The sequence below is a fragment of the Delphinapterus leucas genome, chromosome 2 (assembly GCF_059928025.1).
Source record: "Delphinapterus leucas isolate spDelLeu-1000000601 "Yukka" chromosome 2, BTC_Dleu_Yukka2, whole genome shotgun sequence".
NCBI classification, from domain to species: Eukaryota; Metazoa; Chordata; class Mammalia; order Artiodactyla; family Monodontidae; genus Delphinapterus; species Delphinapterus leucas.
Window position 1 is genome coordinate 107,765,722 of NC_143130.1, and position 27,661 is coordinate 107,793,382.

At 55.4% G+C, this 27,661-nt stretch overlaps 3 protein-coding genes across 7 annotated transcripts; 1 reads left to right on the top strand and 2 right to left on the bottom strand.

The window, feature by feature from the left end:
* The first annotated feature begins 112 nt into the window (after positions 1-112).
* On the top strand, positions 113-7,761 carry THTPA (thiamine triphosphatase). 2 transcript variants are annotated; one of them, XR_002641936.3, is made up of 4 exons: positions 113-463; positions 839-1,390; positions 2,522-2,712; positions 3,705-7,761. XR_002641936.3 is itself a non-coding variant. In XM_022553480.3 (3 exons), the coding sequence occupies exons 2-3, from the start codon at positions 844-846 to the stop codon at positions 2,632-2,634; spliced, it is 660 nt and encodes a 219-aa protein (XP_022409188.1). In that variant the 5' UTR covers positions 113-463; positions 839-843; the 3' UTR covers positions 2,635-7,761. The 2 variants fall into 2 exon arrangements, 1 of the variants encoding a protein (XP_022409188.1); XM_022553480.3 differs by having other exon boundaries at positions 2,522-7,761.
* Positions 3,442-12,396, bottom strand: AP1G2 (adaptor related protein complex 1 subunit gamma 2). 4 transcript variants are annotated; one of them, XM_022553474.3, is made up of 22 exons: positions 12,292-12,396; positions 11,646-11,856; positions 11,105-11,229; positions 10,820-10,961; positions 10,597-10,693; positions 10,347-10,423; positions 10,133-10,228; positions 9,647-9,727; positions 9,255-9,353; positions 9,024-9,079; positions 8,740-8,853; positions 8,414-8,554; positions 8,275-8,329; positions 8,072-8,194; positions 6,376-6,465; positions 6,162-6,286; positions 5,574-5,648; positions 5,122-5,245; positions 4,905-5,040; positions 4,052-4,215; positions 3,729-3,827; positions 3,442-3,641 (listed from the first exon to the last, which is right to left on the bottom strand). In XM_022553474.3, the coding sequence occupies exons 2-22, from the start codon at positions 11,853-11,855 to the stop codon at positions 3,540-3,542; spliced, it is 2,331 nt and encodes a 776-aa protein (XP_022409182.1). In that variant the 5' UTR covers position 11,856; positions 12,292-12,396; the 3' UTR covers positions 3,442-3,539. The 4 variants fall into 4 exon arrangements, with proteins under 4 accessions (XP_022409182.1, XP_022409181.1, XP_089763598.1 ...); XM_022553473.3 differs by having other exon boundaries at positions 5,574-5,678; XM_089907472.1 differs by lacking the exons at positions 10,820-10,961; positions 11,105-11,229 and having other exon boundaries at positions 5,574-5,678.
* Positions 12,397-13,978: 1,582 nt separating this feature from the next.
* Positions 13,979-21,308, bottom strand: JPH4 (junctophilin 4). Its single transcript, XM_022553479.3, has 5 exons — positions 20,817-21,308; positions 19,294-20,065; positions 16,117-16,235; positions 15,229-15,761; positions 13,979-14,302 (listed from the first exon to the last, which is right to left on the bottom strand). The coding sequence occupies exons 1-5, from the start codon at positions 21,193-21,195 to the stop codon at positions 14,219-14,221; spliced, it is 1,887 nt and encodes a 628-aa protein (XP_022409187.1). The 5' UTR covers positions 21,196-21,308; the 3' UTR covers positions 13,979-14,218.
* Between the last annotated feature and the right edge of the window lie 6,353 nt (positions 21,309-27,661).

The window sequence follows — 27,661 nt, forward strand, 5'->3', positions numbered from 1 at the left end:
TCAACTTTAGGTCGAGACCCGCGGGCGTTAATCGCAGCTTTCCTGTCACCATAGCGACGGGTGGGGCAAGAAAGCAAAGTCTCCCTTTGGAACTACATCTCCCATCATGCACCCGGGCCCCAGGGTGCCGACTCAGCCGGCGGCCTGAGAGCCGGGCCGACCCCACCCCCGAGAGAGGCAGGGGTCTGGGAAGAGAAGCAGAGCGCAGGGAGATGGCCTCTCTCTCGGCCCACCGCGGAGGTTGCGGCCTCCCATAAGCTAACAGGCTTCTCGGGCCCCGGCCTGCCGTCGGCTTCGCCACAGCGGGCCTAATATGGCCGCTCGTGCCGGGATCTCCCGGGTGTGCAAAGAACCGGGCCGAGGTCCGGGGCCAGGAACTGCTCCCGGCATTCCTCGCGGGCGTGGCGTGGGCTCCCTTCCCCCTTCTCCAGGTCCCGCGAGAGGGAGATCCTGGGGCTTTGAGGTGAGACCCGAGGCTCCGCTGGCCGTTGCTGTGGGGGGATCGGGCGGGGTCGCCACCGGCAGTGAGCCGCCGTCCTCCCGGGGTAGCATGGTGTCTAGCGGGCGCGTTGAAAGGACACCCGCTACCCGCTACACCTGCTTTCTAGAGAGCCCTTTGGATTGAGGGCATTTTCAGCAGTGGAAGGGGTCTAACTGGAGACTTATCCCTATTGCTGAACCTTAGAACATCAGAGACAAGAAGGGGCCATCCATCACAGAGGCAGGGAGGAAGGGCCCCCAACAGAGAGCCCTGCGGCAGTGTGTGCGCTTCCTAACTTCTTCCGGGGGTAGGGGTCTTTGGGAGCTCAGCCAATGTTTGTTGATTGACTGATTGCAGGTAGCATGGCCCAGGGCCTGATTGAAGTGGAGCGAAAGTTCGTTCCCGGCCCTGGCACAGAGGAGCGGCTGCAGGAGTTGGGGGGTACCCTGGAGCGCCGAGTCACTTTCCGAGACAGCTACTATGACACCCCTGAGCTGAGCCTCATGCGGGCTGACTACTGGCTCCGACAGCGAGAGGGCAGTGGATGGGAGCTCAAATGTCCCGGAGCAGCAAGTGTCTCAGGACCCCACACTAAGTACATGGAACTCACAGCTGAGCCTGCAGTTGTGGCCCAGCTCTGTGAGGTGCTGAGGGCTGAAGTCCCGGGGGCTGGAGGCGTGGCTGCTGTGCTGGGCCCGCTGGGGCTGCAGGAAGTAGCTAGTTTCGTTACTAAGCGTAGTGCCTGGAAACTGGTGCCGCGCGGAGCTGATGAAGAGGAGCGGCCGCTCAGGGTGGACCTGGATACAGCTGACTTTGGCTACGCTGTGGGTGAGGTAGAGGCCCTGGTGCAAGAGGAGGCCGAAGTCCCAGCTGCCCTAGAGAAGATCCACAGCCTCAGCAGCATGCTTGGTGAGGGAGACAGGCCCTTCTGTGCTTCCCTTGCTCCTCTTCTGGGTGTACCCGCTGGGCCAGTTAGTGGGGAGGGTCTCGAGGCTATTTCTGGGGAATTACTTTAGCAATTTTATAGAGGACCCGGTTTGCTTAGGGCTCTATCAAATCCGGTTTCCTCTTTTGCAATAGTTGTCTAACCTGGATTGAATCATTCCATGTGTCTCTAATCCATCCCAGTCGTTGTCTCATGTAGTTCTCATACTTCTAGTCACTGCAAGTGTCCTTCAGTTCTCTTTGTCAGTTCTCCTCTTCCATCTTTCCATCCATCCTTCCTTCCCCCAACTCCTGTCCTCTCACTTTTACAACTAAATCCTCATTTAATTTGTCCTATTGGCTTGAGTAAAAGGCGAGAACGTTGTGTCTATGTGACAGCGGGGCAAACGTTAGCAGATTCGTTTTTCCATTCCCAGGCTTAGCTCCCTTGTACACAGTTCATCCACAGGAGTATAGTGTCGTGCATGCCATCGGGCCTTACAGCCCTGGAATGCTGCTCTTGCCTCCCCAGCAAACCCACAGCGAGTTCCCTGCTATCTGCCCGGCATGCTGCCAGGCACTAACATTCAGACACTGGCTTATTGTGACTCCACAGCACACAGGCTAGAATTCCCCGTGAATCCCACCCCATGGCTGTAGCTGTGTCTCTTCTTCCTACATCCCTTGGTTTCTCTCTCTGTGTGCATCTCTGCATGTGCTTCATTACCAAGCTAATGAGCTTTGGCCTGGCTGGACAGGCTTTAATCTTGATTGGGGGGCAGACGCAGTAATTGAAGTGAGTCGCTGTTGAGGCACCCTCTGTCTTCATGGTGCCTGAGTGCCTTTCACCACTTCTTGCTGGAGGAGAGGCTCATGCTTGGCTTCCCAGGCCCACTCCTGCCTCAAGTGGCCCTCTTAGGCCCCGCTTCCCTAAGCTAATCAGGGAGTGGGCTGGCGAGTTAGAGAAGCTGGTTGGAGTTAGAGAAGCTGGTTGGACGGCGTTCGGAATCCCAGTGCTGCCTTGGAAACAACTTTGGGGTCCAGCTGCGTGGGCAGGGAGAGTCAAAGCATTTTCGGCTCTGTCTGGTTCTCTGCTCATTCTCCTTTTGCCTGTAGGTGTGCTGGCGCAGGAGACGGCACCTGCCAAGCTGATTGTGTACCTACAGCGCTTCCGGCCTCAGGACTATCAGCGCCTGCTAGAAGTGTACAGCTCCAAAGAGAAGCCTTAGGGGACTGGAAGGACCAGACGTGACACTGGGCTAGGGTGTCACTTGCCCGATGGGGAAGAAAGCTCCGGGTCGAATGAGGTTCATTCCTGGGCTCACTGTGCCTCTTCCTCTCTGGCTTCCCTTCCCACAGTGAATCCTCTCTCTCCAGCTCCGCCTGTTCCTTCCCCCTACCCTCAGCTATCCTTCCTGGAGCCCTCCCTGGCTGCCCCCTCTCCCTCATCCGTCAGATGCAATCTGTGGGCCGCCCCTCTCCCCTGGCCGCTAAGCAGCCTCCATTGATTTCCGCTCGTGTTTATAGGATTTCCACTTAGCCGTGATCAGTAGTTAAGCACAGGAAAATCCCTTGCCACCCTCCCTCCCTTGGTCGATGCCATTGATTCTGCCAGCGGCTCCTAAACCGCCTTACAGCTGAGTTAGAGATGAGGGGAGGCAGCAGGGATTTCCCTGCCCTGGGGTATGGGGAATAGCAGAAGGCTGGGGAAATGGGTGGGAGTCCCTGTTAGAAATCTAGAAATTCTGGTTTGATGTTGCCCCTGTGCCTTGCTCTGGCCCAGAGGGTAGAGTGCCTCCTGTGGAAGTTTAGGGGCACATTTGCCCCCCAACCTGGAAAGGGGTAGAAAGAAAACCTTACTTTGTTTAAACCAGTTCCAAAGGCTTAGGGCAAGATACCTACTTCCTGTGTAAGAAGGCTCTTCCCTGGCTGTGATTCACATACGTTTTCTACCTCAAATATGGCTTCCCCCCTCAGGCTTTATTGGGCTTTCACTATTTGTAGGGTTGGGGGCAGCCCCCCCCACCCCAGTGGCAAGTACAGGACCAGAGTGCCACCTGCTGGCTGTCCTCAGATAGCGGCTCCCCTGGGCTTGGGGACACGGGAGGGTTTCAGGCTGTGAGTGGAGGCCGAGTTACTGCCATGCCTCCACAGGCAAGTTGTTCACCTCAAAGATTTCCTGCACCGACTGGCCAAAGTGGTTGTAGGTGAGGCGCAGTTTCAGCCGCAAGGGGGCCTAGGAATAGGAGAGCACAGACCAGGGTAAGCGCCAATGACTCCCCCGTTCACTGGGTCTTAGCTTCGAGCGGCTCCTGGAGCTCACCTTCTTAGGATTGAGGATTCTGAGGAGCTGGGTCATCGGAAGGCCACCCTGAGCTGGAACTGTGTCCCCACTGGGAGCCTGTAGCTGCAGCTGGAAACTCTGAACACAGGAGGTTGGATGGAGCACACCGCAGGGAGCTGGCTGGGCTCAGGTAACCCCTCCACACCCAATAGTTTTAAACCCTCTTCCCATAACTCCCCAAGTGCCTGTCTCTGCAAGTCACTCCCTTCTCATCTCATCCTCTCCCCCACCCACCTCCTCTACTTAGTGGCATTTTCTCCTAGAGTACCGAGGCTACCTCTGAATCCCAGTCTTCTACAAACCTTTGGCACAGCGGCCTGGCAGATGAAGTGGGTGACATCACCCCCCGAGGTGTTGGTGGCAGTGACAGTGATTAACAGCAAAGTAGGGGTTCCAGGGGGTCGAACGAAAGAAAGATCCAGCTGTAGTCCTTCACGCTCAAACACTTTGAGATTTGGGATGGGAGCTACAGCAGGGAGAAAGAAGTGGCTCAGCGTATGGGCTGAAGATAACGGTTCACTCATTCAATAAAAATTAAACGAGCACCCATTGGGTGCAGGGCCCTGCTCGAGATGCTAGTGACAGAGTGGATAAGGCGCGGCCGCTGATGGAGCTTACAGCCTAGTCAGGGGGAGAGAAACAATAAACAAGAAAGATAATCACAGACTGTAATTGGTGCTCTGAAGGAAACAAACTATGCCAGGATAACTGGGGGGAACTAACTGAAATAGGAGAGGTAGGGGAAGGCATCTGACAGTTTAGCTGAGGCCTGAAGATTGAGAATGAGCCAGTCATTTTGATGTGCTGGGGAAAGGACATTCCATGTGAAAAGAATAGGAACGCCAAGGGCTTGAGGTGAGAGGGCCTGAGGAGCTGAGAGGGGGCCAGTGGAGCGGGTAGTGGGAAAGCATGTGAGGTGGGCAGGGAGGAAGCAGGGCCCTCAGGCCAGGGTAAGAAATCTGGAACAAAGGGAAGATACTGGAGGGTGTCCAGGAGGAGACTGGCATGATGTAGTGAAGCCTTTTACTAAGATGGGGATGTGATGGGGGTACACAGCAGGGAAGAGGGTACCAACCTCAGTCCTTGGCTTAGAAGGGGAAGCAGCCTATTTCCACCGCCCCTTCTTTAAGACATCTCCCCTTTGCTGAGGCTTACCAGGGGGTGGGGGAGCACAGGGAAGGTTGAGTAGGTGTATCAAAGCGCTTCCTGGGGTGGGATCCAGAGGGCGAGGGTGCTGGGCGTCCCCAGAAGGGCCATCCAGGAGATCTAACAGATCCAAGAGCTTTGAGGCCTGGGGGAGAGGGCAGAAGTGTCAGGGCTGGGTATGGAAGCTGGACCATGCTCTTCCCCCTGGGACTCCCGGCCTCCTCACCTGGGGTTCTGTGGGGACAGGGGCTGCTTCTGAAAGCTGGGCTGTTTCTTTGCTTTCCTTTGCTTCCTCATCAACCTGAGAGCCACCTCGCTCCACAAGAGGTATCTTTTCCAGGATGGCAGCCCTGGGAGAATGGAATGCAGGTGTATCCCTCTGGGTAGACCCTGGGCTTTGCATGAGAGGCACGTGGGAGGAGGGGTAAGAACATGGGGAGTCCTGGGCACATGGTGGGTCAGAAGGGCCCCTCTGATTTCCTCAGGCGGCACAGTCTTGCTGGCCTTCAGATGCACAAGGATGGTGGGAAGCCCACTTAGCTTCAGTGAACTGTGAGTAGGAGGCTCTGACTGGATGAGGAAGGACACAGGTGAGGATGAGACCCCTGCACCCAGAAAGGGACAGTGGGGAGCGGGCCAGGGGTTGGGTCCCACACTGCGGCAGAGTGGCGCGCACACCTCATGTGGTCATACTTCTGGAAGAGGGTGTTATACTCCACCGCCCGCTGCTGCAACTCCACGTCCAGGCAGCTCCTGTAGATGGACACAACCTGGCGGATGCGGCTGGGCCGCAGGGTGGTGCGTGAGTGGGAAGGGTCGTCTACCATGCCCTTCACCTTTAGGATGCGGCAAGAAAGGAAGAGGCCCCACAGACCACGGAGATACCCATGATTCTTGGCTCAAAAGGAAGAAGCTGGGCTTCCCTGGTGGCGCAGTGGTTGAGAGTCCGCCTGCCAATGCAGGGGACGCGGGTTCGTGCCCCGGTCCGGGAAGATCCCGCATGCCGCGGAGCAGCTGGGCCCGTGGGCCATGGCCGCTGGGCCTGCGTGTCCAGAGCCTGTGCTCCGCAGCGGGAAAGGCCACAACAGTGAAAGGCCCGCATATCGCAAAAAGAAAAAATAAAAGGAAGAAGCTAAGGACGGAGGAGTGGGGATCGGGGTGTGGGCCTGGACAGAAACTCAGAAACTGGGGGGCACAGTGAAGGGACATCTCTCAATGGAGGCACCAAGAAGAGGCTCTGTGGGAGGGGTTGGGACCCACTCTTACTTGTCCCCACGGAGCCGGGTGCTGAGCTTCACGAGGGCTGTGAGGGCATATCCTCGGGTGGCCGGCAGGGACATATGGGACTGCAGCACCCTTTCCAGCAGTGCCAACACCTCCTCTTCCTCCACCTTCCAGGGGGACACAGGGAGTGACCCTGGGGCCAGCCCTGCCTCCCCTGATATGTCCCTCCTCAGTGTATCCCCAACGCAGGACCTACCTGCAGGGGCTCAGTTTCCTCACAGCTCCCTTCCAGCAGGAGGTCCCCGTATTCCCCGATGCACCAGGTTGCCGCCTGCACCAGCGGTTGCTGCATGGGATGAGAAACATGATGGGCCTGGGTCACTTCCAGACCCCGTGACATCCTTTAGGCAGTGCAGAGATGGTGGAGTTTGGAGGGGTGGGGAAAGGGAGGGGCCTCAGCACTGGGAGCAGTTATGAGCAGTTTTGTTAATTTGCTCCCAGCTCTGTCCTGGCTCCTAGGCTTCCTCTGCCCTCTGGTGGCCAAGTTTCAGAACTACATGGCCTAGGATGGACCTACAGATTATCGTACTAAATTAAGCCAGACATAGAAAGACAAACATTGTATGATATCACTTGTATGTGGAATCTAAAAAGTAATAAAAATGAATCTATATACAAAACAGAAACAGACTCACAGACATAGAAAACAAACTTATGGTTACCAAAGGGGAAGGGGGACTGGGAAGGATAAATAAGGAGTATGGGATTAACAGATACAAACTACTATATGTAAAATAAATAAGCAAGGATTTACTGTATAGCACAGGGAACTATATTCAATATCTTGTAATAACCTATAATGGAAAGTAATCTTAAAATATGTATGTATAACTCAATCACTTTGTTGTGTACCTAAAACTAACACAATATTGTAAATCAACTATATTTCAATTTAAAAAAATATCCTAGAATAAAATTCAGAAAGTAATGCCAAAACAAAAACAAACCTACATGGCCTAACCACAAGGGGTGCAGCAAGGATGGGGAGAAGTGACGGGGGGGTCCTCCCTTGAGGAAGGGGTGGGTGGTTTCTGCCTAGCCTACTAAAGTAATATGGAAAGGGGGCTATGCTGGTTGGCATCTGTGATTTCACTCAGCATTCAAGGTAGTAATAAAACCGGGGACTTCCCTGGTGGCGCACCGGTTAAGAATCTGCATGCCAATGCAGGGGACATGGGTTCGAGCCCTGGCCCGGGAAGATCCCACATGCCCCAGAGCAACTGAGCCCGTGCGCCACAACTACTGAGCCTGCGCTCTACAGCCCATGAGCCACAACTACTGAGCCCGCGTGCCACAACTATGGAAGCCTGTGCGCCCTAGAGCCCTGCTCCACAACAAGAGAAGCCACCGCAATGAGAAGCCACACCCCGCAACGAAGAGTAGCCCCTGCTCGCTGCAACTAGAGAGAAAGCCCATGTGCAGCAACAAAGACCCAATGCAGCCAAAAAAAAAAAAACACTTATGGGGGACTTCCCTGGCAGTCCAGTGGTTAAGATGCCATGCTTCCAATGCAGGGGGCACGGGTTCGATCCCTGGTTGGGAACTAAGATCCCACATTAAAAAAAAAAAAAAAAAAGCAAAACCTAATACATGCAGAAAGAGCTTTTATCTATCTCATTTGATCAAGGCAGCTCCGGGAGATAGGCAGGGTAGAATGCGGAGGAGACCTAGCAGGAAGGTAAATGAGTCATCTGTGGTTGCACAGACAGTAGGTGTCAAAGCCAGGACAGAAGTCCAGGTGTCCTAACTACCAACGGGGCTCTGGCTTTGAGTGTCTCCCCTGCTAAGTAGAGAGCTGTGACCCTGAGGGAAAAACAGTTGGGAATCAGATATGTGGAGCAGGTGGCCCAGGAAGCGCTGGGCAGCCCCAGGCCTGGTGGTGGGAGCAGTACCTGGGAGATGTCTTCAGCCAGGGCGCTGTAGAGACGGCGCACAGAGTAGGCATGGAGCTCCTGGGCGCCCCCAATCAGTTGGGTCAGGCTGGCCACTGCGTCATCGCGCACATGGGTGCCTGCCTGGAGGGGTGAATGTGGCTGAGTCAGTGTGGTGAACCCTGCATGCTCCCGCCCAGCTCTCAGTCCAGCCCCTGCCTCACCGTCGTCAGCACACGTAGGGTGGTGTCTATGTGCCACCGCTTGGTTGGGGCAAACCTAGGGGACATATGGCTCTTCAGTCCTGGTGCTGACGGTCCCTGGATTCCACCCTCTCTGCCTCCTGGGCACCCATCCCCTCACCTCTCTGCTGCCAGCAGGATGCCTGAGGCACAGTCGGCCTGTAGATCAGGGGGGCAGGACTCCAGAAAACCCTGCAGCTCCTGTATCATGGCTTGCACGTTGGAGCTATTCACCAGAGCCAGGCTCAGTTCCAAGGCCCGCCTGGCAGGAGAGATGTGTGTTTATACAAGGTAACCCAGGTCACCCTATGACATGCCTCAGGTCCCCCCTTCCCCAGGCACCTGCCTCCTTAGTCCCCTTTCTCCAGCTGCTCTGAGCTGGCCTGGGTCTTGGCCACCAGGTGCTGGGCCCTCTGCCCTGCCCTCTCGTTCCTCTGTCCCGCTCACCGGCTGAGGGAGCCATCAGGTTCCCGTAGACATTCCACCACGGTGGGGCGGTGCCGCTGCACAGCACTGTGATCAGACTGCACCAGCCTCAGCAAGGACGTCAGGGCTACGTACCTGGCCAGAGCAGGAGAGGCCCTGTCATGCCATGGCCATCAGCCCTCCCCCACCCCGTCCTGCCCTGGGTATAGGAATAAGAGGCTGGTGAATCCGGAGACTCTGGAAGAAGGAGGGCAGAGGACCCAGGGCTCAGTGACACAGCCCAGCCAGACACCTGGGCCTATTACCTAATGTTCCTGTCAGTGTTGAGCAGGAAGCGGCCAAGAATGTTGACAGCTAGAACCTACAGAGGCAGAGGTTGGGGACAGTCAGGGAAGGAGCAACCTGCTCATTCAGGAGTGGGGACTGCGTGGCACAGGATGACCAGGGTGGGGAGGAGAAACCAGTGAACAGGACCTTTCTGCCTGGCTGGGGCAGGTGGGAGGGGCCCCAGGGGAGAGGGGCATACGGGAGGGTACCCGCAGGCCTGCTGCAGAGCGAATGTCCATGATGGTGAGCACCGTCTCAAACAGGACCGCGTTGCCCGCATTTCGGCTGGTGTCTGTGTTCGTGGCTACCTGTGTGGATGCGAGAGAAGATGAATTCTAAGGGGCTCCGTCCTCTCCTCAGGTCTCTGAAAGGTCTCCATCATACCATCCCTCAAACAGCTAACAAGGTTCCCTGAACTCCCGCTATGTGCCAGGGGCTACTGCACTGAGACAGACTGTGTCCCTGTCCTCAGGGAGATCCCGGTCCAGAGGGAAATGGAGATGTTATCATATGGCCACCGCATGGTGAGTGGTCATGTGAGGGATGCGCAGGGCCAGTGGGATCACAGAGCAACACACTTAACTGGCAACCCCACCCCCACCTGGGCCAGCAAGTCATTCATGGTCTCACTGCTCTCCTCGTGGTTCCGGCCCAGAATCCGAAGCAGACGAAGTATCTGGACCTGAAATTGGGTTAAAGGTTGGGGGGGTGGTTCTTAGGGGAAGGAGTCGTGGGGCTGAGGAGAAAAGTCCAGCACTGAGGAGAGCGTTGTGAGGGGTTTGGCTGGTTCCCGAGAACCTCCCTGGCCCTCCCCCCACCTCCACTGGTCCCTTGGGCCCTGGGAGGGGTTCAGAGGTGTGTGAGGCCAGGGGATTTGAGGACAGGCTTTTTAAACGTATTGTTACCAAACTGGATTTTCTGGCCTTCAGGCATCCCCCTCCCCACAATGGTCCTGGGAGAACCTGGTGCCTGCCACCCTCCCGCCCAAGACACTGACTGAGCCCAAGTGTTCTCTGGGAAGTGACCACTAGCCATGGGCTTACTAAGCTTTTTGTTCTAGGGATATAGCAGGGAAGGGTCAGCCCACCTGCAGGAAGGGGTCGCTGACTCCAGATATGCTGTGTTCTTTGGAGTATCCCGTCGTCACCACAGTCCGGAGGATGTGTACCAGCTGGGGCACCATCTGGAGAGAGGGCAGCGCCTGGTCTGAGCATTCTTCCTAATCCTCTCAATCTTCAGCCCCATTCCAACCCTACTGCCCTTTTCTTCCTGGCCCGGGGCCCGCCCCTTCGCCAGCCCACCTTTCGAAAGTGCTTGAGGGCCGCAGGGCTTCGTTCGCAGAGTTCCGTGATCAGCGTGATGGTGCCCAGCAGGATGCCTGGGTCAGGGTGGGGGAAGTGAGTTGTGGGCCGGAGCACAGGGGAGTCTACTGCGTGCGTGTTTTTGTGTGTACGTGCTACCCTTCTCCTAGGAGCTGCTGTTCCCATCCCGCGTCTCCCTTCTGTCCACAGCCAGAGCTGAGGCAGGGGACGAGGAGCCCCATGGCCTTACCGTGGTGGTGTTCATGAAGCAGTTGGGCACAGGGTGGGAGGAAGATGTCGGAGAGCTCAGGGGCCTTCCGGATCATGTGCACTGCAGTCAGAACAGCCTGCAGAGGTCAGGGGTCTCAGAAGGGGCAGGGGTCTGCCGGGATGGACTGCCCTCCACACCTCTGCCACGTGGCAGACAGGGGACAGTTTCTGGAGGCGCAAGTGCCTAGAACCTACCATCTCACCTTCTTGCGCACATAGGCGCTAGGCTGCAGGAGCAGTTTCTCCACCTCAGTGGCCAAGTCCCGGCACATCTCAGCAGAGCCCGTGGCACTCAGAGTGCACAGGGCCAGGCCTTGTACAGCCTGAATCCCTTGGCTCAGGTCACTGCACAGTTTTGGGAGGACGGTCAGTCAAGCCTCTGAAAAACCCAGCCCTTCCCAGTACCTACAGCAGGCAACCCCCTGGGATTTCCAAGTTCCCCACTCTCCCATCTCCCTGATTCCAAGCGCTTCCCAGAACTCTCTCACTTCTTGATGCTGTTGGTAATGAGCAGGTGGGCATCCTGCCTCTCATCCAGTAGAAGCATGGCCCCCAGGTAGCCCACCCTCTTGTCTGTGAACCTGGGGGAGGCGATCAGTTTCAGGCACTCCATCTACAGGGAAGGGGTCAGACCAGGAAGGGGCAGGGGTGAAACCAGAGGCACTAACGTCCCTTTTCCATCTTCCTCCTTTACACCAGATTAATCTGTGAGGGCAGCATATCCCATGACCCTCCCGTCAACAAGAAGAGAGGTCTAGGAGATTCAGTTAGTGGGTAGTTTCAAGTTAACAGGAGGATGGGAAGAGAGGAGGAAGTGCCCTGAATGGCGCTGGCCAGAGAATGAAGGGTTCAGCCCAGCTGATGACCAGTTTGGGTTATACTGCGGAAGGAGGCCTGCGGTGCATACTCTGAGGGCTCAGAAGCTTTGTAGAATAAAGAAATCGGGGCACAAATAGGTGAGGGGGTCCGAGACGGTGCTCCACTAGCTCCTCTCATCAAACTTAGAAGGGAGGCGTCCCTGCCCGGTACCTGTCCAAAGTGGGCGGGGTAGCCTAACAGGTGGACGTAGAGCAGTTTGGTCAGCTGGCGGTGCCTGTGCAGAGGGTCCCCATCGCGGAAGGAGGCCCGGATGTGGGCGCACTCCTTTTGGATCACCTCCCGCTCCTGGGCCTGGGTCTTGGCCTCACGAATCTCCTGGATTAGATCCTGAAGCTTCAGCGAGGACGAGGACGCCACCATCCTGCGGGGCAAAGCCCGGGACCGGAGAGGGCTTTAACCCTCTGGCTGGAAGCGTCTGGCCTTTCTGCACAGGCTTGCCCTGTACCAAGTTCCTGAGGGCTTGGGTCCCACCGCTACCCTAAAACTGAGCCCTTTCCCCACGCGGGTCCCCAAATTACGCCCCCTCCTCACCGCGGGAGGAGACCTCCACTACGCATGCGTCCCCGCCCCACTCCACGCCCGTTGCTACCGAGCATGCGCCGGAACCCCACCTATTCCCCACCCCCCCCCCCGCCCCACCTCTTTTCCCTCAGTGTACACCTGGTTTCCCATCTCTAGGTTAGCCATTCCCTTCCTTCTAGAGCCCAGCGCTGTTTCTTCCTCCGGAACCGCCGTTCACTTCTCAGGCGGCCTCAGCTTCCCCACACCAGGACGCCAGCCCTAACGCCAGCCTCACCTGGCTTCAGTCTCAACTCCGCTCCTCTCCCCACAGCGCTTCCTGGTACTAGCCCCGTCGAGCGTTGGGACTTGGTCTGGTCCTTCCCTCTCCCCGCCCCCATCACGGGACCCCGCCCCTCCTGAGCCGACCAGCAGAGCAGTCTTGAATCCTCTAGCTCAGGCCTTCCTGGTTTGGAGTTGAGGGGAAAGAACACTTAACTATTTAGGGCCGGCGAGAGTGTAATAACAGGCCTGGGGGTCCCCAAGAGGGCTCCTTTACCCGGAGAGCCTCTGAGAGCTTGGTTTGAAGCCATCACACCCAAAGGAGAGGACAATTTCCCCCCCCTTTTTTTGAAATTTTTTATTAATATATTTTTTTTTTGTTAAATTTCTTTGTATATTTTTTTTCCTGCAAGACTTGGTGTTGGTGGCACTGTTGTAGTTTAACTTCAATCCCAAATTCCATGAAATACAAATTAGAAGTAAAGGTTGAGAGGGGAGGAAGAGGGAGGCAGGCCAAGGAGTAAACAGAGTTTGACTAGAAAAAAAGAAGAGTTTGTGTGTGGTGGGCATTCCCAGGCAAGGCCATTCCTTGAGGGAGGGGGTTGGCAGGCAGCTTGCCTCTGCCTCATGCAGGGGAGGGAGGAAAGATCCTCTGGGGACCCTACAGTACCCTCTTCCTAGGGCTTCCTGCCCCCAGGGGAAAAGCTAGTACCAGGGATCAGCCACAACCTCAAACAGGGCTCTCCATCCACCTCTCGCCCGGGTTTGACTCTCACCTCTGCTGTGCCTGGAAAGTGTGTGAGAGACTGGCTTCCTTTGATCCCCTCCTTCTGTTGGTTTCCCATTTCACAAGATTCTGATATGATGGGGGAAGGGATATAACCCACTTAGGGACTACTAAACAGCTTCAGCTGCCCTGTGAATTCTTATTGGCTTGTCTGGTTTGTTCTCCAGAAATGCCTTCCCAGCCACTACTGCCAGAGTTGGGGAGTGGGGTCCTTGCTCAGGTGCCTCTAACCCTCTGCAGTAGAAATGCCTCCTTCAGGTCCCTTAGAAATTTAATCAAAGGCCACACGTGAGTCCAGACCAACCAAACAAACTTTTAGGGGGAGAGAGAAAGGTGGGAGAGGGTGGGCTTGGCCGCATTGGACATTTTCTTTCCTTTACACGTTGCTCTTGACATGGCATGCCACCCTAGGGGGTTGGATGAGGGGCTGGCTGTTGAGGAAAGAAAGAGGGAGAAGATGCTGGGGAGCCATTCTACTTTTCATTCCCCTCATCTCCTTCAGGGAAGGATGGAGCTCGGCAAGAACCTAGCTCAGTGCTTGGAGGTGAGGTAGGATCCTCCAACGTCAGAGATGGAGGCTGCACCCCCTCCAGCTTTAGCACTAGGCCTCAGAGGGACGCCAGGCCCCTTGGGTCAGGGAGTCACAGCAGCACGGCCCGTGCCTCGCCCAGGATACAGTCTTCTCCCGTATAGAGTATACCCCTTCACCATTTTCTCCTTCCTTTCTGCTCAGCTTCTGGGAGACTCCTCAGGACACCAAACCCCAACCCTCATCCAAGTTCAGATCTAAAGAAAAGGCAGGGAGGGTGTGGGGCAATGGTCTGACTTAGAATTGTGTGTCTCAGAGAAGAGAGCGACTCTGAGCGAGAAAAGCCCTTCATATGTAAACAATCTAGAGAGAGGAGAGAAGGGAGAGAGAAGGGGTGGGTGGGGAAGGGAGTGAGGAAGACGGAGACAGAGCCAGAAGGAATGAGAGAATCTGAAAGGAGAGAGGGAAAGAAAAACAAGAGAGAAAACCAGAGGGGGACAGAAAAGAAAGGGAAGGGAGAAGAGAAAGAAAAGAGAAAAAACAACCAGGAGGAAGAAAAGAGAAAAAGGCAGGTCAGAGGAGTGAAGAGGCAGCAAACCAAAGCCAGAACTAGGCCAGGCAGGAGCCTCAGGTGAGGAGCTGGGAGAACAGGAATGCCAGGCTGAGGTCCAGGAGGGCCACGGCTCCCACCACCAACGGGTTGGCAGCTCCCTAGAGAGATGGGGGAAAATGCAGTCTCAGTGCCTGAGGACCGGGTCCAGCGACGGGTCCCACCTTCCTGCCCTGGCTGAGGTGGCAAAGCAGAAGGGTCCCAGGCACCTCTCCTCAGAGGCCAGACCAGGGAAATCTCCAACCTTTGCTTTGGATTGGAAAACATTCCTCTGCTCCCAGGCAGGGCCCCACCTTCCCTCTGGCTCCCTCAAGTCAGCCCATCCTCCCTTCTCCTTCCACTCCCCTCCCTGCAGCACGTGGCCCAGGCAGAAGGTGCCTGGCCTTAGTATCAGATGTTGGCAGCAGCAGCCTTTACTGCAGTGAAGCAGAGAGGGGATGAAGGGGTGAGGATGTGGTTGCTAGGAAACAGGAGAAGGCCTGGAGTCCAATCAGAGTGGAGGGTACTGGGGAAACTCCACCCCTCCCAGTTTTCTGCCTTCTTCCCTATTTCTCTTCTTCCCAGGAGAGGGAGGGAGAGTCAGGGTAGGGAGGGAACAAGCTTTTCCTTTTTTATTTCTGGGCACCAAAGAGAGAAAGTGTGGAGGTGGGGGTGGAGGTGGAGTAGGAAACCAGGAGCCGGAAATGATATGAAAGGAGAGCAGGCAAAGATGTTCTGGCTGTACTGTTAATTATTCGTAACCTTGGTGAGTTACTGTAAGTGCCTCAGTCCTCCCGTGTGTCAAATGAGGGAGTTGGACGTGAAGGTCTCTAAGGTTCCTTCCAGCTTGCAAATTCTCTATTTTTTCGAGGTGGGATATAGTCCAAGACTGGGCAGGCAAAAAGGAAGCTAAGTGCAAATCAAAGCCCCTCAGGGGATCAGAGAGAAGTCTGGAAAGGATGAGAGGCCAGGCCTTGATAAGAGGGACCAGGAAGGGTGGGAGACTCCGAGGGCACAGGGCAGAGTCGGGGAGGGGAGGGCCTCTCACCGGCCGGGCGGGCCTCTCGGACGCAGCAGCCTCCTCAGCGTCTTCCATCAGGCACCCGGCGTCAGGACCCCTCGAGGACAGGCCCCTCAGGACTGGCAAGGCCGCGGGCTCCGGCTCCGAGCGCCCTGGGGTCCTCATCTGGAGCAAGGGCTCTTCATCCTCCCCTTCCTCCTCCCGAAGACTTCCGGAACTGTCGCTGCAGCCTCCGAGGAGTGGGGAGCCATCTCTGGGCTCTGGTCCCTGCAGCCCAGCCTCATCTTCTGCCTCATAGCCAGCTAGTTCTTCTGCCTGCTCACCGGGGCCCCCCCACTCCTCAGGCCAAGCTTTGGGGCTGGAGAAGGGACCTCGGTCCCCTCCAGAAGGCAGTGGGCTCCGGCAGGCAGGGGGTCGCCAGGGTTGGCGGGAGGAGGCAGGGCTGCTGGGCAGTTCAGGGGAGCCCTCTGAGGGGGTCAGTCCATTTTCGTACACCCCAGGGCTGTCCTCATCCAAGGGCTCTGTGTCAGAACCTTCTGAGTCCTGCCTGGGTCTGCGGCCTGGGGCAGGGATAGCTAAGAATCAGAGGGGACGAACTGGTCTTGGGCTGCAGAAGCTACAGCTTTATCCCCCTGCCTGGGCGCCTCCCAGGACTCTGGTACCCCCAGGTTTACAGCCTCTCATTGCCAGACCCCAACCCCCTAGTCCTATGACCCTATTTCATAAATTCCTACTTTGCTCCTCAAACAACTGGGTCTGGTCCCCACCCCCTGTCCCCTTAGATCCTCATACCCTGGCCTTTCCCGCCCCAGTCCCCTGCAGGGATTCCCTTCCCCTTTCTCCATGCCCAGGCCCCCCAGCTCCCCAGGAAGCCACCCCCTCCCCCGGGCCCGCCCCAGGCTGCCCACGCCTCACCTGGGGCCTCCAACATGGGCTGCAGGTCCTGGGCTATCAGTTTGGCCATTCGAGCTGCCTCCACAGCCTTCTCGGCGACGCTGCTGGCTGCCACTGCCTTTAGAAGGGCGTCTGCTGCCCTGTTGGGTTCCAGGGACACTGTCTTAACAGACCTACTCCAGTCCCTTGGCCCAGGTCCCCACTTCATCACACCCCCCAGATCTGAGCTCACCTCTGGACTCCTCACCCTTGCTCACACTCTGCGAGCTGCTCCACTTCCCGGGCAGGGCAGCCGGCCTTCGGTTTCCTCCCCTAGATCTGGGCCGAGCTTGCTGTCATCACACCTTCCTGCTCCTCTCTCACTCCCTCCACCATTCCATCCAGTAGTAACACTTCCCTTCCTCCAGCTGCAGGGCCAGGCCCTCCCCACCGCCCTCAACTCTGTTATTCCATCCCTGTCCTGCTCCCTCCCAGTGACAAATGAGGCCTCACTCTCTTAGCACATCTCTCTGCGGCTGCACCTGCTTGGTGCTCACAAGCTATGCCTCTTTGCTGTGTTGCTACCTCTTGTTATGAGAATTTTACATCTTGTTTTCTTCAGCCACTTCTGTTATCACATCGTTCTCCCTGCCCCCGATCACTGCCACTGCCCCCCGCCCCATTTCCTCATTTCTGAGCTCTGGAACTGGAGTAAGGGTGGGTCTCCCCTTTCTGCTACTATCTATTCCCTCTCCCTGCTAACATGCATGCTTTCTCACCATTGTGATTACACCTTCTAAGAGGCGAGCTCTTAATCTCCCTTCCACAACCCCCCTTCAACCCTGCTCTGCTCCTTAGTTACAGGTAACCTTGAAGCATTATCAATCCTTTCCCCTCTGTTTTTTCTCAATTCTCCATCTGATGTCAGATGTTTCCTCAATTTTCCCTTCCCTTTTACCTTCCGCTTTAATCATAGATGCCTTGTAATTACTATTATTATTTAACATCTTTATTGGAGTATAATTGCTTTACAATGGTGCGTTAGTTTCTGCTGTATCACAAAGTGAATCAGCTATACATATACATATCCCCATATCTCCTCCCTCTTGCTCCCTCCAACCCTCCCTATCCCACCCCGATGCCTTGTAGTTACTAAATTAGTTCTGTAATCTTGACTGAAGGTGGGGCGTAAAGGATCAGAGGTAGAGGTAATCAGATATACTTGCCAGGGGCTTGAATGCATCAAGACCCATGACTCCCTCTGGCCCTGGGCCTGTTGTATCTGGTCTAAGAAAGCAATCTGGGTATGGGGGTAGGGAGAAGGGTCATGGTGTCCCCTGTCACCTTAGGTCTACTTCCTCTCTATATACCTTGGGAGATATGGTCAGCCTCCTCCCCTCAAACCTGGTGGGTCAAGACCTTTAGAACCTGCTTGGAGGGATCTCAGATAACCCTGCTCTTCTGTCTTAGGGCTTTCAGGATCTATATGCCTAGCCCTGTCCTGAAACTGAGCTGGTCTCAGAGTTTAAGGCAGGGGATGAGGATCCCAGTTTTGGGTTGCATTGAGTTCTGTTGGCAGCCAAGAAACTGCAACATTGACAAGGTCCTGTATTTTTGACTTTGGAGGGTATGGTTGATCAAATCCTAGCCAGTAGACCCAGTCAGTGCTCAGGCATCAGGCCAGGCTCAGGCTACCTGGCAGAGGCACCTACTGCTGGGGCCCTGCTGTTTCCATGGCAACCAGCAGCCAATCAGGTTTGCCAGGCCTGTTGCTGGGGAGACCAACCAGCCTCCTCCCACTGCCTGATCTTTCTGGCTACTGAGATCAGTTTTTCCTGCACATGCCCACTCCCCATCCAGCCTGAACTGCTCCCTGGTGCTCTGCCCTCCCCCTTCCCTGGCTTAAGGCCCTGGACTCTAACCATCCAGACACTCGGATATATCTACAGATAGGCATTCTCTGGTTCAGGCATCTACTCTGGATATGACCTGTTTACTCACACACACACACACACACACACACACACACACCCCTTGTCATCCATTTTACAAACTCACTGAAGCACATTTGGACATATCTTGACTTTTCATCCTCTGAAACACTCTCAAATTCAAACAAGATCCTTCAACTGTGCCCTCCCTTTTAAAGAAAAACCAATATCTAAAAATTCCTATGTGTAAATTGTATAAATCAGGGGCTTATGAACTCCTTACAAATAGATTTTTGGTTTTCTTTAGTCACAAGCCATATGCAGCTATTAAGCACTTAAAATGTGGCGAGTCTAAATTGAATGATGTACTCTAAGTGCAAAATACATATTAGATTTCAAAGACTTAAGAAAAATGGGGGGGTATGTAAAATCTCTCCTTAATTATTTCATATTGATTTTAGGTTGAAATGATAATATTTTGGATATATTGGGTTAAATAAAAATATATTATTTAAATTAATTTCATTTGTTTCTTCGTAATTTTTTCATACAGCCACTAGAAGATTCAAAATTATGTACTAGGCTTACATTATATTCCTACTGGACTGCACTGCTTTAGATAATGAGGTTCCTGATGCATGAAATGTAATCTGATTTGCAGAAAGAAAATTTCATTTATAGGCAAGTCTCCTCCCCTTCAACCTTTATCCGTTGGGTTAAGGGAGGCAGAAGAGATAAAGCTGAGAGGCACTATCTTTTCAGGTGGATAGATCAGCTGTACAAACTAGACCTTCCCAAGGCCTAAGGCTGAAATGATAGCAGACTGTGGGCTGGCTTGGATGTGGTTACGAATGTACGCTCCCTGTCTCTCTGCTGGGGGCTGCTGCTCCCAGCAGCAGAGTCCTGGAGGCCGGATCAGCTACAAGAAGAGGAAGACTAGTGACATGTCTGAGTTCCAAGAGGTTTCCTGGGCCGGCACAAGGCAGCGCTCATTGCTACTCCCACACACAACGACACACATCCCCACAAAAGACACTGAGACACGCTTACAGTCTAACAGGGCTTTCCTCAAATACCCAGCCACCCACAGTTACACCCACGTCCACCTGTAGCCTCAGATATAAACACCTCAAATACCCAGGGCTACAAATGCCTGGCCCTAGGCCTGCTCTTACCCACCGGGCCCTAGGCCTTGTGTCTTGGTCCTCCTTTAGGCACCGCCCCCTTCCTTATCCCCAGGGTACCTTCTCCCCTTAACCCCGCTACGGCCTCTGCACCGGGTGCCCACCTGGCAGCGGCGATCTCCTGGCGCTGGCGGGCAGCGCTCACGGCTCGACGGGCGCCCTCGACGGCCCTGTCCACCTTCTCCTTGACTTTGCCCCGCCGAAGGGCCAGAGGAAGAAGGCTGCGCACGCGCCCCCCGTGCACCAGCCGGTTGCGCTTGTACTTGCCCTCCTCGCGGGAGCCGTCGGGGCGGGTGGTGCGCCCGTAGCCGTGCCGCCGGTTGCCCAGCCACTCGCCCTCGTAGCGCAGCCCGTTGGAGCGCTGGCTCACGCCGTAGCCGCTGCGCCGGTCGGCGCGCCATTCGCCCGCATACACCTCAGTGGCCGAGCCCTCGATGAGGGCGGGCGGCGCCGGGGCCGGGGGCCCACTGGCCTCGGAGCCTGGGGGTCCCGTGCTGCCCACCTCGCTGCTCACCTCGCTGCGCAGGGAGCCCCTCTTGCTGCCCAAGGAGCTTCGGCGCCCGCCCGCCCGAAGCCCGCTGAGCAGCAGCGAGCGGCGGAAGAACCCGCCGGCCGCGGGGGTGCGCTTTCGGCAGGCCGCGCTGTCAGCATCCCCAGGCCCGGCCAGCACGAAGCCTCCCCGGGAGCCGGAGGCCGGGCTGCCTCCTTCGTCGCCGGTCAGGGGCAGGGGCGGGGGCGGCGTCGGGGGATCGCTGTGGCCCGAGTCCAGGGAGGTGCGGCGGGGCGAGCGCAGCAGCGCCGCCTGATGGTAGGGCACACTCTGGCGCACCCCGTAGCCGTGGCGCTTCCCAGCCTGCCACTGGCCCTGGTAGGTGCCTGCGCGGGGCGGGGTAGGAGGGAGAGAAAGAGTCAGGACCCGCCGCTCCTTGCCACCCCCAGCCCCATGCGCCCCTGGAAGCCTAAGAGTCGCGTGGGAGAGGTGGGGGCAACTGGCGTGGAGGTCGGGGAAGGGCACTAGGAGCCGGGGACAGGCCAGGTGGGGTCGGAAGGTGTGGAAGAGCAGAGGGAAGACAGGCAGGGAGTGGGAGATCCGTGGATTAGGGCCGTGCAGGTAGACAGGGGAAAGGGGGAGGGACAGACAGGCTGGGGTGTGTGAAGGACAGACAGTCCAGAGGGTGTGAGGACAGGTTGACGGGGGTGTGTAGATGGCATATGACAAGCAAAGAGAACTGTCAGGGGCTGACTGAGGAAATGTGAGGGGACAGGCAGAGCAGAGGTGTTAGGGACAGGCAGGTGGAGAGGGGAGGTGTGTGGGACAGGCAGACAGGGTGTGTGTGAGGGTTAGGTAGATGCGGGGTGTGAGGCTCAGGCAGACAGGGAAGGGGTGAGGGCAGGCAGATTGGGGAGAGGGAAAATCAGGCAGGGGACAGACAAATAAGGAAGGCGTGTGTGATGATGGGAGGAGAGGGCAGAAAGATGGGCGCAGGGGCGCATATTGATAGGGAAGGCGTGTAGGATAACAGCGGGGCACCGGGGATTGTATGGCTGGGGAAGGCATACGCGGGGCAGGCCAGCGGGGAGGCGCACGCGGACGAGCAGACAGACAGTAGTGGACAGGGCCCCGCACCTCCGTCGGAGTAGGTCTCGGTGCCGTAGCCGTCCTGGAAGCCGTCCTTCCAGAGCCCGGCGTAGCGCAGGCCGGACACGCTCTCCCACACACCGCTGCGCCCCTTCAGCCCGCCCAGCCACTCGCCGCGGTACGTCCAGCGGCTCTTGCGCTCCACGCCCAGCCCTTCGCGCTTGCCCTGCTGCCAGTGGCCCTGGTAGCTGTGTCCGCCGGGCCCCGTGAAGACGCCCAGTGACTCGAAGCCCTGCGCCCAGCAGCCGCTGTACTCGCCCTGGGCGCCGGGCCCCGTGCACACGCCGTAGCCATGTGCCCGCCCCGCCTCCCAGCCCCCCACGTAGCAGCCCCCGTCGTCAAAGTCGAACTTGCCCCCGGGGGACATGCATGTAGTTGGCGCGGCCTCAGCCCCCCGGTGGCTCAGCGCATCCTGGGGCTGGAGAAGCCGGCTGGGGGCCTGGGAGCCGGGCGAGGCCTGGGGGCGGGGGCAGTTAGACCGGGGCCAGGCAGGGGGCGCCCAGCGCGGGCAGGCAGGGCCGGACCCTCATCCTGAGTGGCTGCGGAGAAAGAGGGGGGAAGTGGCGAGCGAGGCCCCTCCTCTTTGCCCGTCGCTCCCTGGCCCAGTGGCTCCGGAGCCTCAGCACCGCCCCCCAACCCCCCACCCTTCAGCAGCATCTTCCAGCATCTCCCAAGCTTTGGAGGCACGGGGCTCCCCCATACTCCGTTCTTGTAGAGGGCCCCTCCCAGGGCTTGGGGTCCTAACCCCAGGCAGCAGCGCCACTGCTCCAACCTGGAACCCCAAAGCGCCGAGTGAGGATGACAGTTGCGGGGGGGGTCCTGAGAGGGGGGGTCCTGAGGGGGGGCTGGGCAGAATCGTAAGCCACCCGCTTCCCTGGCTGCTGTCAGGACCCCTCTACCCCGGTTCTTTGGCTTCCCTGGCAAAGGTCGGGGGTGTGGGTGGGTTGAAAACCTAGCGGGGAGATCGGAGCAAGGTGGGCAGAGGGTTTGGTGGGGGAAAGGATGGGGGAGGCTCTGCAGGGGAAAGGCGAGGGTGCGGATGGGCAGACGGGAAGAAGGGAGGGGGCAGGTTACTCACCATGTGGACTGGGGCTCAGGCTGCCTCCCAGGCACAGCATCCATGGCAGGATACCTCCACTCCCACCTCGCCCAGGCAAGACAAGCCCCCTCCCCTTCCGGAGAGACTGCTCCAACCCGGAGAGCCCAGGTGGGGGAGCCGCAGGAGAGTCCCCTCTCTCCTCAGCCGGAGGAGCAGGCAGTGGGGGGCGCGCGAGGTAGTGGCAGGGGTAGGGGGAGATGAGAATAGTGTAGGGAAAAAAAATCTGCCTTGTCTGGAGGTCAGGAAGAGGAGCTGGGAGCTGGATGGGAAGAGAGAGGGGGCTATCAAGAGGGGGTGTTTTTATTATTTTCTTCTTCTTATGGTTGGGAGAGGAAAAAAAAATCAAAATTCTGATTCCATCCCAGCGCAAATCAATGTTTGCTCCATCCCAGCATCACGGGGGAGGCTGGGCCAGGCAGATTTAAAGGGGCAGGGAGAAGAGAGGAGAGGAGAGGGTGGGGAGAGGAGAAGACGAGGAAGAAGAGACAGTGGCGGTGATAGCGTTGGGGGGCGGGGATGCCTGGGCAGAAAAGGATGGGTGCCTGCTCAACCTGCGATGAGGGAGGAGGCAAGTAGAGAGGAGGATGAGAGGCACAGAGACCCCCAGGGCGGAAAGAAACCGGGGGATGCTGGCAGGGAGTGGGGTGAGGCTGAGGGGAGGGGAGAGGAGCCAGGGGGAGGAGACTGAGCTGAAGATGGGAGGCTGGGGGAGGTCGAAGCCAGCGGGGGGAGGAGAGATGCTGGCGAGGCCGGGAGAGGGCGAGAGGAATACAAAGAAAGAGGTGCAGGGGTGAGAGCTAAGGCAGGGTGAGATACTGTCGGAGAGGGAGAAAGGGAGGGAGACCCATTCTGGGGCTGGTGAGGGATGGCAAGGAGAAGAGAGGCAGGGGAGGAGGAGAAGGAGGGAGAAGAAATAGATATGGAGACTGAGAGAGCAAAATAAGGGTTGTGAGGGAGGGAGAAAGCTCTGCACAGGGAAGGCGGGCTTGGGCAGAGACATCTAGCCAGGAAGAGCCCAAGCAGGGGCTAGAGGGCCGGAAGTGGTGTTTCCGGGGCCCTGGGGAGAAGGATGAACCTGCCAGCTGCTTGGACTGAAGCCAGGAAGCCTTTGGGCCTGGACGCCTGTGTCCACCAAGTCCACTGTCCTCCCTAAGAAACTGCTGCAGGGAACCAGGAGGCTCCCCACTTGTGCTTTCTGAGCAAGCTTGAAATGGGGCCCTTCCAGGAAGCCCGGACCCACAGTGCTTTTCCAGGCTGCACCACCTTCCGCCCCCCACCAGCTCTTTCTCCCTGGGTTCTCCCTCTGAAGGAGGTGGGCAGACATGAGGGGGTGTATTGGTTTTGAATGGGGAACAGGGGGTCATGTTTGGCAGTGCCATCAAGATGCTGGGGCTTTGGAGTTGTCTCTTTTGCAAACCTAGAGGCAAAGACACATTTGGGGAGGGCCTTATCGTGGCAAGGCCCTCTTCAGCCTTCCACCGCTCCTTGACCATTCACCCGAGGGGCAGCACATCCTGGGCCTTCCTGTTTACAGACAGAAGTAGGCACATACTGTCTTCCCTCCCCTCAGCTTACTTAGATGCTGCATCTACCCTGCCCCTAAGCATTTAGGAAGGAGGACACCATCCAGTTACAACAGGGTAGGTAGTCAAATGCACTCAGGTCCTTTTCTTTCTTTCTTCCTTCCTTCCTTCCTTTCCTTCTTTTCTTTCTCTCTCTCTCTCTCTCTCTCTCTCTCTCTCTCCCCCTCTTCATTTCTTTGTTTCTTTTTCTCTCTCTATTTCTTTCTTTTTTGGCTGCTTGCAGGATCTCAGTTCCCAGACCAGGGATTGAACCCAGGGCCCCAGCAGTGAGAGTGCCGAGTCCTAACCACTGGACTGCCAAGGAATTCTCTGAAGTGTGTTTATTTTCATACAAGGTCTGGTCCACCCCATCATTTTACTGGAAGAGAACTGAGGCCCAGGAGGGGAGATCACTCACCCGAGGTCACACAGTAGAGGTGGCAGAGCTAGGATTAGAACAGACTTCAGACCTTTTGAACCCCGTAATTCTTCCCAGAATTCCTTGTACTTGGGAACCTCTCTTAAACTCAGGAGATCTATTTTTGATTATGGTGGTAAAATAAAGAGCATGAGGTTTGGAATAAACAGGAGTTTCCCTTGCACTTTGTTTTTCTAAAGGTGGATATGAGGTTGGAGAAACATATAAATTTTAAGCCTTTAGGGCTGGGACCACATCTAAGGATGTGGTCCCAGCACATGGAACATGTCCTAGCATGGAACAGGGCAACTGTGGGTCTACTTGGGACAAGGGTGGTGGTGGAGAGGTCCTTCCTTCCTCCTTCCCTTCCTTCCTTCCTTTCTCCATTCATCAAACATTTATATAGTTTACCGTGCACCAGGCACATTGCCCTGGGCTACAGATCTAGTGGTGAACACTGCAGTGTTCTCATGGAGTTCACTGTCTAGTAGAGAAGACAGACAACTAACAAGCAACTCTAGAGTAGTTTGTGTTATGACAGGGGTAGAAATAGAGAATAGGGATGGAACCTAACTTCGGCTGGCTCCCTAGGGAAAGAGGCATTGAAGAGGAATCCAGAAGGAGTACTGGGGCAGGCCCAGCTGCATCGCATCACTCACCCCTAGATATTCAAGCCTTTCCTCTCCACACAGTGCCTTGTACTATTCAGACCCTAAGATTCCCCTTTTCTCCAAAAAGACAAAATGGGGGTGGGGGAGGGGGGGCTGTGAGGAAACGAGAAAAGAAAAACAAAGCTATGGACCTGAGGAGATGTGTGCCCTGTTCTTTAGGGAAGAAGGACGGCAGGGTAAGTGGAAGGTGGGGAGCGATGCTTGCTGGTAGGGTGAGTCGGTACTGAATTCCAAGCTGCAAATCAAGGTATAGGTCTGATGACACCCTGAAGTCACTGGCAAAACTACCCTGGCACTTGTGGGGCTCACAAGTCTTAGCCCCCCCATATTGCCCTGAGAGAGGCAGTTTTCCAACCACTCTCTGGTCTGTCCCTACAGGTCCTATAATCCCTTCTTTTAGGGTAAAGGTGCTTTTTTTTTTTTTCCTTTCGGAGGATGCACTGGTTTGTTCTGCCACAATTTACCAATGCCTGGGGGTCATAGAAAAGGAAAGCAACATGAAGTGAAGCAGCTCTGGTCTTGGAGCTGCACTGTGGGTTGTCCTCCACCTGCATTCCTTCATTCAATCCTCACAACAAAACCTAGCTGTGAGCAGCCCAGGCTGGAGGCCAAGAGCTGGGCTTGCAAAGATGGACAGACCTCAGTCTGAATCCTGACTCTACTGCCTGCTAGCTGGGTAAACCTGAGCACATTCCCTAACTTTTCCGAGCTGCAGTTTGTGTATCTCTAAAATGGGAACACCCTAGCCTATCCCCCAGCTTATGGTGAGGATTGAAATGACCATGTATGAATAGCACGTGTGATTATATATAGAGGGAAAAGCACCTGGTCTAGTGCCTTGTACATAGTAAATGCCCAGTAAATGGGGCTTGAAAAATAGGTGGCATTATGCCAGTCTTATAGGTGAGGAATCTGGGACCCAGAGGTTAATTTGCTCAATGTTGCACAGCTAATATATGGCAGCGTTTGGAGTTGAATATCTATCAGACTCCCAAGTGAGTATTATTTTAACAAATGCAATTTGGGGGCCTATTTCTAAAAGTAAAACATGCTGATTGTAGAAATAGGAAAATAAAGCACAATGTCAAGAGTAAAAATCACGCATAGTCTCACCGCCTGACAAACACTTGAGCGTATTTTCATATCGTCTTCTCTTCTACGCATTTTTTATTTAACATAATCAGCTAAATGATTCATAGACAATTTTGCATCCTACTTATTTGCTTTGCATTACACTGTAAACATTTTTTCATGTCATTAAAACATCCTTGAATTTTTAATGGCCGCATAATATTCCACTGTTTGGATGCAGCATAATTTGTTTAACCATTCTAGCATAGCACTTTTATGCCATTTGCACAGTTTTTGCTATTAAAGATTAACATCTTTGTTTTCTGGCTGCGCAGCAGGGCTTGCGGGATCCTAAACAGGGATTGAACCCATGCCCTCGGCAGTGGAAGTGCAGGTTCCCAGTCACTGGACTGCCAGGAGATTCCCAAAGCATTTTTAAAAGAAAGCATCGGAGATACAAAGATTTGTATAAAAGATGTTAATTTCTGGCAGTTCCCTGGGGGTCCAGTGGTTAAGACTTGGCACTTTCACTGTGGTGGCCCAAGTTCAATCCCTGGTGGGAGAACTAAGATCCCACAAGCTGTGCGGCCCAGCCAAAATAAAAATAAAAATGCTTTATCATGGAAAATTTCAAAGATATACCAAGATAGACAAAAGTAGAATAAAAACTCCCATGTGCCCATCCTTCAACTTCAGCAATTATCACTTTTGGCTAATCTTATTTTCTCTTCTGCCATTTATTTCAAAACTTAGATATCATGTTATTTCAGTCTATGGTTTCTTGAAGTTGGATTCTAACAGTATTAACAGACCCAGAATTGCTGGGTGAGATGATAGAAACACTTTGTAAGATTTTGGATTTATTTTGCTAGAATCGCTTCCAGAAAGGTTGTACAAATTTGTACTCTCCCCAGTGAGAGTGCTGGTATTATTGCATATTGCACCCTGACCTGTATTTGACACACACACACACACACACACACACACACACACACACCCCTTCTGCCAACTTGACAGGTGAAAAGTGCTTTTTTTCATGCACATATGTTTGATTGCCAGGCTTAGACTGAGAAGGCACTGCAGTGGAGTGAACCCCCTGAAGGACCCTTAGAAACATGCTGATACCTCCTGGGGACCCCAGCCAGGGCCTGTAGGCTTGGGGGTTCATCTTCCAATTGAGCTGCCCCCTCTCCCCCGCAGGGCAGGGAGGAGCTTGGGAAGCTCTCCCACCTCGTCCCACCGGCAGCCACCAGGGGTCAGGATGGGGCCAGAGATCCCCATGGTGGGAGAGAGGGTAAGAGTGGCCTGCGTGGCCAGACACTGCATTTCCTCTATTTGGCCACTGCTGGCAGGACACACAGCTCCCCTCTGCCTATCAGATCATGGTTCCAGAATGTTCTTCCCTGCGTGACCACCCCTGCCTCTCACCGCTCCCGGTTTTGGCTTGCTGAGAAGGGAAAGGGTGTTTGAGAACTCGTTTCTGCTTCTTTCTCCATACTCTCTGTGGGACTGGGTTCTCTACGGAGCAGGGGTTTTTAACCCAAGGTCTATGAACTGAGGGACCCAAGGATGGGCCTTAGGGACTGTGAACCCTCTGAAAATGGGCAAATGGAGCATGGATATCCATTTTTTCCCCTCTGGGGAGAAGACAATAGCTTTCATGAGATTCTGAAAGGGGCATCCATGCCCAGCAAAGTCCAGCATCTTCTGGTACCCCCCTCATCCGTCCTAAGCCCATTTGTTTCCTATGGTGGCTGTGAAGGGAGCAGCTTGGTATTGGAAAGAGAAGTAGTCCTGGGGGTTATGCTACGGCGTTGGGCCTTCTACATCATCCAATGGAGCTGAGAGAAAGAGTCTGAATTTTCCCTGGGGTGGGATGGGGAGGACAAAGGGAGGCGGGCAGTCACTGGGACTGAATTGGATTTGGGTGCCCATTAGGTACCATGCCTCACACTGAGGGACACATGTTTCTATGCTTTAAATGATCTGTGCGGGGAACAAAGGATCAGGGG

What these genes read in the sequence shown, in the direction of transcription:
- THTPA (XM_022553480.3), top strand. Translation starts at nt 844, where the DNA reads ATGGCCCAGGGCCTGATTGAAGTGGAGCGAAAGTTCGTTCCCGGCCCT. An exon ending in CAGCCTCAGCAGCATGCTTG is followed by an intron (nt 1,391 to 2,521) that starts GTGAGGGAGACA and finishes TTTTGCCTGTAG; the next exon opens with GTGTGCTGGCGCAGGAGACG.
- JPH4 (XM_022553479.3), bottom strand. Translation starts at nt 21,195, where the DNA reads ATGTCCCCCGGGGGCAAGTTCGACTTTGACGACGGGGGCTGCTACGTG. An exon ending in CAGGAGATCGCCGCTGCCAG is followed by an intron (nt 16,236 to 19,293) that starts GTGGGCACCCGG and finishes GGAACCCAACAG; the next exon opens with GGCAGCAGACGCCCTTCTAA. An exon ending in GCCCATGTTGGAGGCCCCAG is followed by an intron (nt 15,762 to 16,116) that starts GTGAGGCGTGGG and finishes TCCCTGCCCCAG; the next exon opens with GCCGCAGACCCAGGCAGGAC.
- AP1G2 (XM_022553473.3), bottom strand. Translation starts at nt 11,855, where the DNA reads ATGGTGGCGTCCTCGTCCTCGCTGAAGCTTCAGGATCTAATCCAGGAG. An exon ending in ACCCCGCCCACTTTGGACAG is followed by an intron (nt 11,230 to 11,645) that starts GTACCGGGCAGG and finishes CCTTCCCTGTAG; the next exon opens with ATGGAGTGCCTGAAACTGAT. An exon ending in CCTGATGGCTCCCTCAGCCG is followed by an intron (nt 8,555 to 8,739) that starts GTGAGCGGGACA and finishes CTCTCCTGCCAG; the next exon opens with GCGGGCCTTGGAACTGAGCC.